Raw genomic sequence first — 13967 nt, 5'->3', positions numbered from 1 at the left:
TACTCCACCATCTCTTTTTCATTTAATACTATGACACCTCATCAAAATTGCTTAGTTGGCATGCATAATACTATCTATGATACTACCATTACGACCAACCTTACACACATAGCCCCTGCTACTACACATACTGAACCAATTACTAGAGCTCACACACGCACAAGTTGCACAATTGTCAGGTTAGCACGTTAAATAAAAATAATCATGGTTTGATGTCCTAAAATTAGAAAAGAAAAAGGCATACTATTATGTCATGGAAAGACCTAACGGTGGTTGAAAGGTACATACACAGCTTAAGGTTCCTCTCCTTAGCAGCAGACTTATTTTACTAATCTATTCAGTCGTCGGGTCCAAACATCGCCTTGTACACGCGAAACAATTAATCAAGACTCTGGATCTGATGATAATAGCTAGACACCCTTATATAGCAGGTACATACTCCTACCATCACATCTAGTTACTTTACAACTAAGCATCTATTGTACAGCTATGCACAACTGAGGTAAGCCATAACAAACATGTAAACAAAGGGGTTCCATGATACAGGTTTGTAGTATCATCATATTATAGCTCCCGCGGTACTAAGAATCCCTTCCTCGTCAAGGGTCCCAGATGGAGGAGGGGGCACATACGGCTCAAAGAGCTTCACACTTGGGTTTGGATCATACTGCAATATATTGGCGGCTCGCTCAAATTCCTCTCGGAGGATCTTGATACTGAACTTGTCGACGACACGGCCAAGATCATGGGAGGTCTCGAAAGGGTCCTCAATACAAATGAGATGCCTGTCATTTCCGACACGTCTTGTCCAGTCCTTCATGTGCTTACTGAAAGTGCCACATGTATGAAGATAAACAATTTCTCAAACTACTTCATGTTCCACTATGGAATAAGGAAAAACACAAGCTTCTTCGCTTCATTGATTGCATGTTCAACTCTTTCATGATTCACTAGTTGGTTTGACAAGAGAAGGTAATCCCTCTTTTGCAAGATGCAGGGCGCATTTTGATTGGTTAAAACAATGCTTTGACCAACAATTACTGTAGTACGTAATTTATTTCACATAGAATTGAAGCCATTAAATTTGCATTCAGAAGTACTTACGATGATTTTGTATCACATAACAACATATTAAATGTTTTTGGTCAAAGCCTTGTCCTAATCAACAATAATACGTCCTACCTGTACATTTTGCAACGAAGGGAATACCATACCAAATGTGAACAAAAATAAATGCTGCTGAACACAGTTCGGCATCATGAGATCCAGAAAGGGACCAGGGAGGGAACAAAAGCTCAGCACCGATAAATGTGGGAATGAAAGGGTGGTTGAGCAAGTATGCAACATTACCTAATGATCTTTCCCGTACGAATTGATATAACATCTTGTGTGTAATCATGCTGGTACGCCCAATAATGGAAGAAGGCCCAAAGCAGACTTGACAGAGTCTCATTGTTGTGAGCCCCATAGTAACTTAGCTTGTCCACTTGATCAAAATAAGCATAATGATTATCATCCACAGTGACATAACAAGTTGCCTCCATTTCCTGGTAGCATTGATAATGTAGTTGAGAAAAAAAAACATGTCACCATTGCAGAACAAACGGATAATGGTGCTACAACATAGTGCAAACAAAAAATACTACTCCATTCCATAATTCTTGTTGTGGTTTTAGTTTGAACTAAAACCACGACAAGAATTATGGAACAGAGGTAGTAGTTAACAAGGCTCAGTATCATAGTTCATGTGCTCAGGAAAGAACCCTTGAGCTATTTTGGTCGACAGATAAAGGAGTAATGATGGGAAGGGAAATGCAAATTTCTTTCCATCCTTTTTAAACTGGAGAGTTTCTTCTTGACCATTAACCATATGGAGATAATATCAATATTTTAAAATACTGCAGCTTAAGTTCACCTTCGAAATTTGGATAAATGAGACAATATCAACAACGCCAAACAACAAGAAAAATATCAACTTTCAGCAAGCAATTAAGCCAAAAGAACAATAATCCAGCAAGACAATTTCTTAGATCAAACAAAGTTAGCTTTTGAATGAATCAGTTATTAGCCCTTCACAAAGAGAATAGCATTAGCATGGAATGGCAGAACATATAACCTGTTGCATTAGGAATTAATATTGTAAAGAGAGCATCAGCAACCTAGGTAGCATCCACTTAACATAGCCGGAATTCATCCAGATCTTGGTACACGTCTTCCATTGATGTAATCTAACCCATGGCGCCCAATCTGAAAACGCTGGGGCCCAAACGAGTGTGAAATTCGTCACCTGGCTGGCATGCTAAGACTCATGCTGGACAGCCGACTGACTTGCTCGCTGTGGACCAAGCCATACAACCCACTGTATTTAGGGATTTTCGTCCGTCCTAACAGTAGTACAAGAGCTAGGACGTAGATTTGTAGTCGCTGGAATGTCATGTCAGGTTGCAAGGGGATGTAGAACACAGAAGAAAAAAAGTTCATGATAGACCCAAGTTCAAGCCTCCCAAGGTGGGTAAAAGTTTCATTTCCTGCCTTGTTCTTTTTTGTATATGTGGAGAAGTACAAAAGATCAATTAGAATATCAGGGGGTGGGGGGCGGTACTTAACGGGTTAGAAGAACTTGATGAGATCTAACAGACTTAGACGGGAAGCGTAGAAATCTCTATGTGGGCTAAAGATGGTGTGTTGCGTATTGCCAGTCAGACTGTCAGGGCACTTTCAGATTGGATTATCCAACTGCAGAATTTCTGCACAAACAGCTAGTTTCTCCATCCCCACTATATAAGCCACCTGCCCTTTTGGAAGAGGGTTGACCACTTCATTCCAAATATTCCAGATCTGAGAAGAACACTCCCCACTCTCTCCCAGCCCTAATTCTTAGAACCCTTGAGAGGTTTGTGAGGGATTTGAGTCAGGAGCTACAAACAGTCAAGATCTGTTTTTCCTCTTTTTCTTGACCAAATGGTTTCTTGATGAGCAAGTTCCGAGCGTTTCCCGTATTCTTCGAACCCTTGAGAGATTTGAGAGGAGCTAAAAATAGCCAAGATCTGTTTTTCCACTCTTTCTTGACCAACCAATTTCTTGATTTGAGCAAGTTCCAAACATTCCCCTTTGATCTTGTTACTCTTAAGAGGTTGGAGATTCCTAGGCGGTAGGAGCACCGGTGAGGTTGTGAATTACCCCATTGTTTGTAAAGGTTTGGAGGCCGTCTCAAGGTCTACCGCGAGTGGTTGGACATCGGCCTCGTGGTGTAGGAAGGTTTTGTGGTTTCCCACCTCTCCAACAGTGACTAGCTTCGCTCCAAGGAAGTAAATGGATACATATTCATCCCCGTGTCTTCGGTTATCTCCACCCAACACCCAACACTGATTTCATTTATCACTTCGGTCCCTTGACCTCGCAAGCATCAGAACATAGGTTGTTACTCACCGTTGCTACATTAGGCAGAACCCCCCCCCCCCCCCCCCCCCCCGCGCGCACACCTATAGTCTATCCCGATTCTCTCATCTGTAGCAACCAGGCTTGAGGCAATCCTGCAGGGTGTTCATAACTAGTGCCTTTTAACTATAACTGAGAGAGCTTTGCTCATCTTATCTCCCCTAGTGGGATCAAGGCCTCCTATCTAACTAGAAAGGTTGCTGGGCTACCCGCCATTCTGGAGGCCTTCACGCGATGGGATGAATTGAACCGTTCGGTATTTTCACTATTGAACGGTTTAAGTGCCTGACGATCCCTACGCCGTTAAAATTTCAAATCCTTCGACGATGCATGTGCAGCATCCAGGGGCTGATGACGGGTGGGCTCCTTATACGTGGTCTCCAGAAAATAAGATGGGTTTTTTCGGCTCTTGGTACGCGAAGAATGGGATGTGCGGGGTGGGTGGTAAAAACCTAGCGCAGCGCCTCTCCCCTCCCCCCTTTCCCATCCCTCCTCGCGTAGCAGCTGCCTCGTCTCCCTGCCACATCGCCACCGTCGTCATTGCCGCTCCACCTCCTTTCCTCCACGCCCTCCCCTGCGAGCCTGGTACGGAGGCCAGCCGCCGTCGCCGTCATCCACTCACCTCTCCGGTGTCTGTCCTCGTCTCCTCCCCTGCGACCGTGATAGGGCCTCGAGCCATGTGGCGTCGCCGGCGGTGGCGGCGAACGGAACAGAGCGGCGGCAGCTGGTGCTGCGCATCGTTATCTCTTCCTCAAATCAGCAGCACCAACAAGCACACCATAGACGACTACAGGATCACCCCTCGGCATCCACCGGGCCCAGATTAACGCCAGTGGTGTCGCCCTTTTGGTGTGGTGAGTTTTCTCGTGCATTCTTCTTGCCTCACTCATTTTGCAGCTGGTAGCCATCACTAAAAAAAGATGTCTATATTTAAGATCTTTGACTTGAGGTGGGGTTCTCTTATTGGTTCCAGTCAGAATGTTTTGGCTATTGTGGCATGTCAATTGTTACCTATGTTGAGAGCCTTAAGCCTTGGTTTCTTCATACTGAAATACTCCCTCCGTCCCAAAATGTTAGACGTTTTTTGGCACTATGATAGCATCAAAAAATGTCTTATATTTTGAGACGGAGGGAATAGATTACATTCCACTGTCTTGATTTTCAGAATGAGAGTAGGTAGCAAGACCAGATGCTCATGTTTCAGAATTTTCTCCATTGCACACCCCCCCATCTGAAATATTGGTCTTACCGATTTGATGTTGGCTCACATGCAGGTTCAGAGAGTAGTGCCATGTATGATAATATATATAGCATTTAAATGGCTCCAATTCAAATACTTTTGTGTTAATTCAAAAATCCAAAAATGACCTAGAAATATGTGCATCATTTTTGGCAGAGGTTTTCACCTTTATCAAAAATCATGAACTTTTCTGAAGGGCATTTTGTGTTCATTGAAATATTTTTATTTGAACCTATTAGATTTAATTTGATGCTAGGGTTTACTCAATCCCCATTTCAAGTTTAAAAGAAATTTAAACATGATACAACAAAGAATAACTAGCCTAGGTGATTACCAGACTAGGGATGTAACAGATGGCTTGCGGTGATCTTTTTATTGCCAGACAGCGCTTTCGAGTTTCATGAGGTATGGTCATTATCAAAAGGTAGTTATTGGCTCTGTTCATGAAGACTATGTTATACCACCTATTATTATTCAGATTGTTTCCTTTCTTGTCTAACAAAGATATGCCTCCTTTATATTTAGAAAACCATTTCTCAAACCACATGTTCAGTAGAATGGATATCTCAAAGGACCAAGATCTAGCTATGTTAAAAAGGTAGTCTGCCACTGCCTAGGTAACTGTGTTATTTGCTCTGAGATGGGAGGAGGTCAGCCATGAGGTGGGGAAGCATGTACGACGCCCAGATCACCAATTACTAGCCAGTCACGCCTTGTCCCATCGTCGCATAGTGTTGGTCATGAGTGTCGACGACTAGGCAAAGAGAGTTCTCTTTTTCCTGATTTTTCTTTCATGTGCAGACCATATGTCCAGGACACATATAGTCGTATTAAAATATATATATATATATATATATATATATGATAATGCTTGTGTACTCCTAGGAGTATATACTCCCGCTCTTCATATACCACATAGTTGATACCACTATACATCATTATTATTTTTAATATACCTTATTAATTATTACTAGATACCTAAAAGTGAGTTTTGTAAAAAAAATCCATTTGGGTGCATGTATTTTATTTTGTACGCACATAAATTGTTATTTTATACGTACAAATGGTATATTACGTAAACTATGAGCCTTGATGATATTCTTTCATAAAATTTGTATTGAGCTATCTTAGAATAAGTAATACGGTATATTGAGAATGAAAAAGAGGTACAAAACATTTGATTATGAGGTATATTGAACGTGGGAGTACATACTCCCAGGAGTACAGAAAATTTTATATATATATATATAGGGAAAATCCATCCTACCACCCGGTGGTAGTTACCCCACATATCTCATATACTACCATGTGGTACTATATATACAATTTTATTATTTTAAATATGTTCATATAATATATCTAAGATATTTCAAAGCAAGTTACATGAAAAAATTGCATATGAACCCATAGTTTTTGTTATATTTGTGAAATAGTGTTACTATTCATCACCCAGGGTGCAGAATAAGTTATTCTTCACCCGAGGTAATCTTACGATCGCTTCATAAATATATATATGTTAGAATCCTAAGCCCCATCAACCTATTTCTCTTGATATTATAATAAAGACATCACATGGTTTTAATTCCAGGATTATTTCTTATGATCCTATTTCTCTTGCTATTCTAAGTACTCGCTACTTCTAATCTGAAGCCTATTTATTTTATTCATTGTTTCAACTCAGGAAATAGTTGCAGCAGCATTTGTAATTTGTTGTTGTTGTTAGTGTTTATTTCAATGGACTTGTTTTCTATTTCTCTTCACTTTCTTATGCTATTTCCTACTCTCTATGTGGAATAAGCATTTCTTTTGAACGGTGACTGTCACTTGGCTGGGCTCTGGCCCATGCTGGTGAGTATTTTTTGTGTGCCACATGCCACAAATCTGCTACACCTGTTGGATCCCACTACCAATGCTCAGACCCCAAGTGCTCTTCTATGGAAGGAGATTTGCCAACGATCGAGCTTCAGGACAAACACCACAGAGAGTGAGTTCTGTATATGGCATAATCATAGGAAACCTCTCATATGATTTTTCATTGTAATCTCCTCTGCCTGTTTTTGCCCACGTTGATTGATGCTAATTATTCTGCCTATTTTCGTGTACCCAAGTGCTTATGAGAGCTGGATAGATAATCCATGCTGATTTATTTAGCTGTGGCATGTATGGCAGTTGCACCAGGCTGACAATTAGTTCTCGACAAGGTAATTTACCTCTCCCCCTTTACATATCACGGATATATGTGGTGGCGGTTCCCTACCATTACTAGAGCGAGGACTATATAGATGTATTTTTGTGTGCTTGCCAATCTCCCGTAATGAAAGTAATAACCAGATAGTTAGAGGAAGACCTTTGAATGTAGATAACGTAGTCATTGCATTGTGTTTCTTTGTAACCTATTTGCTACGGTATGTCTGGTAGCTGGGAGGCTCTATCTCCAGAGACCTCCTGATGTAGAAGACCCAATCATTGCATTCTGTTTCTTCGTAACCTATTTGCTACGGATTCTACCTCGACATTCTTACATGTCATTACCACCTTTAACTTCCAGCTTTCCCATTTTGTCAACTGAGTCGCATCGGTCGAGTAAATAGTATCCAATGCACCATAAATGTCATACTTCAGTGTGATTGTAACCTAACACATTGATGAGTAGTTGTTAGTAAGCTACAAGCTACCTTTGGTCTCACTTCTTTTTTCACTTATAGTTGGTCTGTTTCAGGTTTCTATTATTTCCTTTGTAACTTTGCTCGAATGATTATGAATCACACCATTTGGCTTGCATCCTTGGCGACAGTGACGAGATAGTTGAGCATGGGACTTTCCCTCAAACCATGGCAGCATATATGCCCCTTGGGCTGTGCAATAGAGATAAGTTGAAACCTTTCTTTCTCACACCTATAACAAGCATGATGTCGTTGGTTGTGCTCACTTCACATACTCTTATGCCATGAAACCTTTCTTTCTCACACCTTATGATAAGCATGATGACAACACTTGTTGGGTGAACCACCACATGCATGATGGACACCGTGTTCATGCTTACCACCTTTGTGTTTCCAAGTTTATGTTCTGTTTGCTCATTTCAAAGGAATCAGAATGTGGTGCCGTCATGAGACATCTTGCCCGCGAGAAGACATACACCCTGTGGCGCCGCTTGAGAGAAAGTTGTGTGCACATTTTCATTTAAAAAGATAGACGAAGTCCTCGCCTTCATCTAGAAAAACATTAAAAAAAAATCCTCGCCTCCATCTAGAAAAAGAAGTAAAAAATAAAAGAAAAAAAAATCATCAACGCAGCCTACAAACGAGCGCCACTGTGTAGCCCTCCATTGTAAAAAATGTATGGGGTCATCACCTACATCTAAAAAGAAAAAAACATTTAAAAAATTCCTCACCTCCATCTAAAAATAATATCCCCAAAGCTTTTTCACCGCGGCCAACTAACTTACGCCACGTGGCATAACTGGTTGGCCGCCCTTCACGCGACGCTTAATGGGTTTAGTACTTGCCAACAAGTGTTTTGGGAACCTTCCTAAGGTGAACTCATTCCCTTTGTACCATCTTGATATGAGCTTCATGAATGGGCTACACTTTCATGTTGTTTGCAAGATGCATCTCATGGATTTAGGAGCGACTTTGGAGAGTGGGCCATATAGAACATCAAGATGATGGTGAGTACATGGTGGTTGACAAGTTCCACTCTTGTGACGACTTCGATCTAGGATCTTTCAAGAGGGGGAGGGGGGGGGGGGCAGGAGATGGTGCAAAGCACCCTAGGGTTATCACCTTGGCTTTGGCTCTGTACCCAAGGGACAAGCGCATCACATATACTAAGGTGAATTCCATCCTTTATGTGTGTCTACTTCGTTCTCTCATGGATGGTATACTACTTGACCCTCCGACCCTTTACACATTTATGTTTGAGCTGAGCACCACACGTATCAGGGAGGATTGCAAGCACAATACCTCTCCTACCACATAGCCAAAATCTATGAGTGTTTGAGTGTTGACGAGACTATCTTTTGAAGATAAGAGCAAGGAGTTCATCATCAAAAACATCTATTACCTTTTGGAGAGTGGTGTCTCCTATATTGGTTAGGTGTCACTTGGGAGCCTCCAAGCTTGTGGAGTTGAACCAAGGAGTTTGTAAGAGCAAGGAGATCGCCTACTTTGTGAAGATCTACCCAAGTGAGGCTAGTCCTTTGTGGGCGTAAGCCATGATTGCATAGACAAGGATGCTTCTTCGTGGACCCTTGTGGGTGGAGCCCTTCGTGGACCCGCGCAGCCATTACCCTCCGTGAGTTCAAGTCTCCAACGTGGATGTACGACAACACCACCTACCGGAACCACGAGAAAAATCACCGTGTCTTCATTGCGTTTGATTATCTCCAAACCCCTCCTTTACGTTCATGTGCGAAGTCTTTACTTTTTGCTGCCACCATATTTAACTCATCGGTTGTCCTTAAGGCCCTTGGCTCGGATTTTGACAATTATGTGCACCTACCTGCGATAGGGACCCGTGGCGGTATTCTGTTGGCCTGGACGAGTACAGAGGTGACCATCACCGATCCTCTTTTCACCACCAACGCCTTGTCTGCTAAGGTCTCTACCCCATCCGGCGCCGGCACGCCGTGGTGGATCACCGTGGTCTATGGACCGCAGCATGACGACGCCAAGGTAGCCTTCTTGCAAGAGCTACACGACATCCGCGATGAATGCCCGGGCCGTAGATGCTTTGCGGCGACTTCAACCTTATATACCGCGGTCGACACGCTTGGCCGCCTTTTGTGCCGCGCCACCGAGCTGGGCATCCTGCAGCAGCTTCACCCCCAGCGACCGACCCTCGCCGTCTCGCTATATGCGGACGATGTGATCCTATTCTGCCACCCCTCGCGGAGCGCAATCCTGGCAGTGAAGGGTATCCTACAGCTCTTTGGGCGTGCCTCGGGCCTCCAGGCGAACTACCTAAAGAGCTCGGCCACCCTTATTCGCTACGATGCCAACGAAGCTGCGCTTGTCATCAACTTACTTGGCTGGGTTAAATTGTGATCCAAATTCTACCGTATTGGACTAGACGTAGTACATACGGTGTGGGCCTTTGCGTTGACATCGACGCGTATGAGTACAACTTGTTTACTTGTCCTCCAAGGACTCTTATGTATTGCCCTCATATAAACCCCATGTAGTCGCACCTAAGACGGCATGTCGTCTCATGCTTGTAATACTCCTCATAGTAATTGCGCCTTCGTGCATCCGTGGTTTTCTCCCGCAAGGGTTTCCACGTAAAAATTTGTGTGCTCTCGTGTCTCGTTTATTCTCGTTTTATCTAACAAGTGGTATCAGAGCCAAGTTGCAGATACGAGATTTGAGACGAGAGATTAGGGTTGTTGTTGTGTGCGTCGTCGTGTCCATGCGTTCCACCGAGTCCGAGACGAGGTCTGCTGCACGGGTGATTTATTAGCAGCATTGCTACCCAAGACCGACAGCAGTATCGTACGTACGCGTACAGATCGACCGAACGCTACAGCCTTCCGCCAAGTTGTCGTCGCTGCTCCACGTACAGGCTACAAGTCCCAAGGCTCAAGGACGATTTGATTGCTCCACCTTCACGTGGTCAAGCCAGTGCCTGATTGATCTACTACTTCCGCGCTACACGTCATCACACAAAGGGATCGGCTCAAGTACTAGTACTGATTGATTTTGGATTACTGTTCACCTTGAGGCTACTAGTATTGGTTCAGATCTTCAATTGCTACGGCCACCAGTGAACTAGCAGGTGCTATTTCTTCTGGTTCTTGGTCCGCATATTAAATCTGTCAAGAATTTTTCTATCGGCTTGTACTACTTTGTGAACACAGATTTAATCTACTCATGGCATCCATGAAGTACGATGTTCCGTTGTTGGATCGTGACACAAGGTTTACCCTATGGCAAGTCAAGATGCGGGCGTTGTTGGCACATGCCGACTATGATGAAGCAGTGGATAGTATTGGGAAGAATCAGATTCAGGACAGGACTGATGCGGAGAAAAGAATAGATCGTAAGGCTTTGTAACAAATTCAACTCCATTTGCATAATAATATTTTGCAAGAAGTTTTGAGCAAGAAAACTGCCGCCGCTCTATGGTTAAAGCTAGAAGGGATTTGCATGACAAAAGACCTCACCAGCAAGATGCATCTGAAGCAAAAATTATTCCTGCACAGGTTACCCGAGGGAGGTAATGTTTTGAATCATATTTTAGAATTTAAAGAGATCATATCTGATCTAGCTGCAACGGAGGTTAAGTATGAAGAGGAAGATACTGCTTTAATGTTACTTTGTTCACTGCCAAGTTCTTATACCAATTTTAGAGACACCATATTATGCAGTCGTGATACTCTCACACTTCATGAAGTTTATGAAGCTTTGAACTCTAAGGAGAAGATGAAACTAATGGTGCCTCATGATGGTTCAAGTTCATCCCAAGCTGAGGGATTATCTGTTCGTGGCAGGACAAAGGAAAAGAACTCACATAATGGAAACAAAGGCAAAAGTAAAAACGGCTAGAGGGGCCGGTCGCAATCCAGAGACAAGAAATATTGTAGATATTGCAAGAGAGACGGGCATGACATCTCAGTGTGTTTCAAGTTGCAGAACAAGGAAAAGAGGAAAGGTAACAAACAAGGTGAAAATTCTGCTAACGTTGCTCGTGATGATAGTTCCGATGATGCTCTTGTCGTTATTGCTGGATGTGCTGAGACCAATGATGAGTGGGTACTTGACACTGCATGCGCTTTTCATATGTGTCCACATAGGGATTGGTTTAATACTTTTGATTCCACTACTTCTGGTTCCATTTTGGGTTTTGATAATTCACCATGCAAGATTGAAGGCATATGTTCCATTCGAATCAAGATGTTTGATGGCACAATCAGAACTTTGACAGATGTTCAGTATATTCCGAAGATGAAGAGAAATCTTATTTCTATGAGTGCCCTTGATGCAAAGGGGTACAAATATTCAGGTGGAGATAGTGTTTTGAAGGTCACCAAAGGCTCCCTTGTTGTGATGAAAGATGACTTAAGTTCAACCAATGGTCTTTATTACCTTCGAGGTTCTACCGTTTCAGGTAACGCTACTCCAGTTGTTTCAAAGAGTTCTGATTGTGATGCTGCTAACCTTTGGCATATGCGTCTGGGACATGAGTGAACTTGGTTTAGCAGAGTTAAATAAGAAAGGTTTTCTTGATGGATATGAACTTGGTAAATTAAAATTTTGTGAGCATTGTATCTTCGGCAAACACAAGATGGTGAAGTTCAACACTTCGACTCATACAACTGAAGGTATTCTTGATTATGTTCATTTTGATTTATAGGGACCATCTCGCAGAAAGTCACTAGGTGGTGCTAGTTAAATGCTGACTATTATTGATGATTATTCAAGAAAAGTTTGGCCTTATTTCTTGAAGCATAAACATGAAGCAATCTCAGCTTTTAAGGAGTGAAAGATTATGATTGAGAGACAAACTGAAAAGAAGGTAAAAATACTTCACACTGATAATGGTATGGAATTCTGTTCTAAGCAATTTAAGAATTATTGCAAGTCTGAAGGCATTGTCAGACATTACACCGTTCCATATACTCCTCAACAAAATGGTGTTGCTAAGCGTATGAACAAGACCATTATTTCCAAAGCCCGTTGCATGTTGTCCAATGCAGGTTTGCATAGGCGTTTTTGGGTTAAGGCCGCTTCCACTGCTTGTTATCTCATTAACCGTTCACCATTTATTGCTCTTAATAAAAAAACTCCAATTGAGGTATGGTCTGGTTCACCTGCTGATTATTCACAGTTGAGAGTTGGTTGCACTGCTTATGCTCATGTTGATAATGGAAAATTGGAGCCTAGGGCTGTTAAGTGCATCTTTCTTGGTTATAATTCTGGTGTTAAAGGTTTTAAATTGTGGAATCCTGAAACCCAGAAGGTTGTTATTAGCAGAAATGTTATCTTCAATGAAACTGCTATGTTACATGATGTTCCATCTACTACTATTCTTCTTGAGAGTGAACAGCAGCCTACTGTTCAGGTGGAGCATGTTATTGATTCAGGTGATAGGTCTGGTACAGAAAATGTTGATGCACATGTTGATCCCTTCGTTGATGATGAGCATGTCACTCCCACTCCAAATCAGCCTATTGTTCCACTCAATTGGAATCTCGCACGTGACAGAGTTAGGCGGGGTACTAATAAACCTGACAGGTTACTTGAAGAGTGCAATATTGTTTCTTTTGCTTTATCTGTTGCAGAAGAAACTGAAGGTAATTCTAAACCTTCTTCATATTCCGAGGTTATTATTTCTGGTGATAGTAATAAGTGGATGACTGCTATGCATGATGAGATGAAATCACTTGAAAAGAATGGCACTTGGGATTTAGTAAGATTACCTAGAGAGAAGAAATCTATTCGTTGCAAGTGGGTTTTCAAGAGGAAAGAAGGTTTTCTCCTAATGATGAGACAAGATATAAAGCAAGGTTAGTTGCTAAAGGTTATAGTTAGATTCCAGGTATTGAGTATAATGAAGTCTTTTCTCCTGTTGTGAAGCATAGCTCTATTCACACTTTACTCAGTATTGTTGCCATGCATGATTTTGAGCTTGGATAATTGAATGTTAAAACTGCATTTTTACATGGAGAATTAGAAGAGGATATATGGAACAACCTGAAGGTTTTGTTATTCCTGGAAAAGAAAAGCTCGTCTGTAAGTTACATAAATCTCTGTATGGATTGAAGCAATCTCCTAGACAGTGGTACAAGAGATTTGACACCTTTATACTCTCTCAAGGTTTCAAAAGGTCTAATTATGATAGTTGTGTTTATTTGAAAACTGTTAGTGGTTCAGCTATTTATTTGCTCCTTTATGTTGATGATATGCTAATTGCTGCAAAGAGTATGTCAGATATTGATGAACTAAAGAAGCAATTGAGTAATAAATTTGAGATGAAGGATTTGGGTGCAGCAAAGAAAATACTTGGCATGGAAATATCCAGAGATAGACCGTCTGGAAAAGTGTATCTCAGTCAGAAGGGATATATTGATAAAGTTCTTCGTCGTTTTAATATGCACAATGCCAAGCCAGTAAGTACTCCATTAGCCGCACACTTCAAATTATCATCAGCTTATGTCCTAAGTCAGATGCAGATATTGAGTACATGTCTAGAGTTCCCTGTTCGAGTGCAGTTGGTTCGCTTATGCAGGCCATGGTTTGTTCTCGTCCGGATTTATCATATGCATTGAGTGTTGTCAGTATATACATGG

The 13967-nt window shown here is 41.9% G+C and overlaps 1 protein-coding gene across 2 annotated transcripts in view; it reads right to left on the bottom strand.

The window, feature by feature from the left end:
- Window positions 1-223: 223 nt before the first annotated feature.
- The window catches only part of LOC125552249 (uncharacterized), a 30254-nt gene continuing 16510 nt past the window's right edge, over window positions 224-13967 (bottom strand). For both annotated transcript variants that reach the window (XM_048715745.2, XM_048715748.2), the window contains 2 exons: window positions 1351-1547; window positions 224-827 (listed from right to left, as the gene is read on the bottom strand). In XM_048715745.2, the coding sequence (XP_048571702.1) occupies window positions 560-827; window positions 1351-1547 (465 nt within the window). In that variant the 3' untranslated portion in view covers window positions 224-559. The remainder of the gene's footprint in view (window positions 828-1350; window positions 1548-13967) is intronic.

This window comes from Triticum urartu, chromosome 1A, assembly GCF_056163025.1.
Source record: "Triticum urartu cultivar PI428250 chromosome 1A, HENAU_Tu73, whole genome shotgun sequence".
Taxonomy (NCBI): Eukaryota; Viridiplantae; Streptophyta; class Magnoliopsida; order Poales; family Poaceae; genus Triticum; species Triticum urartu.
This window is presented reverse-complemented; position numbering and strand designations above follow the sequence as displayed.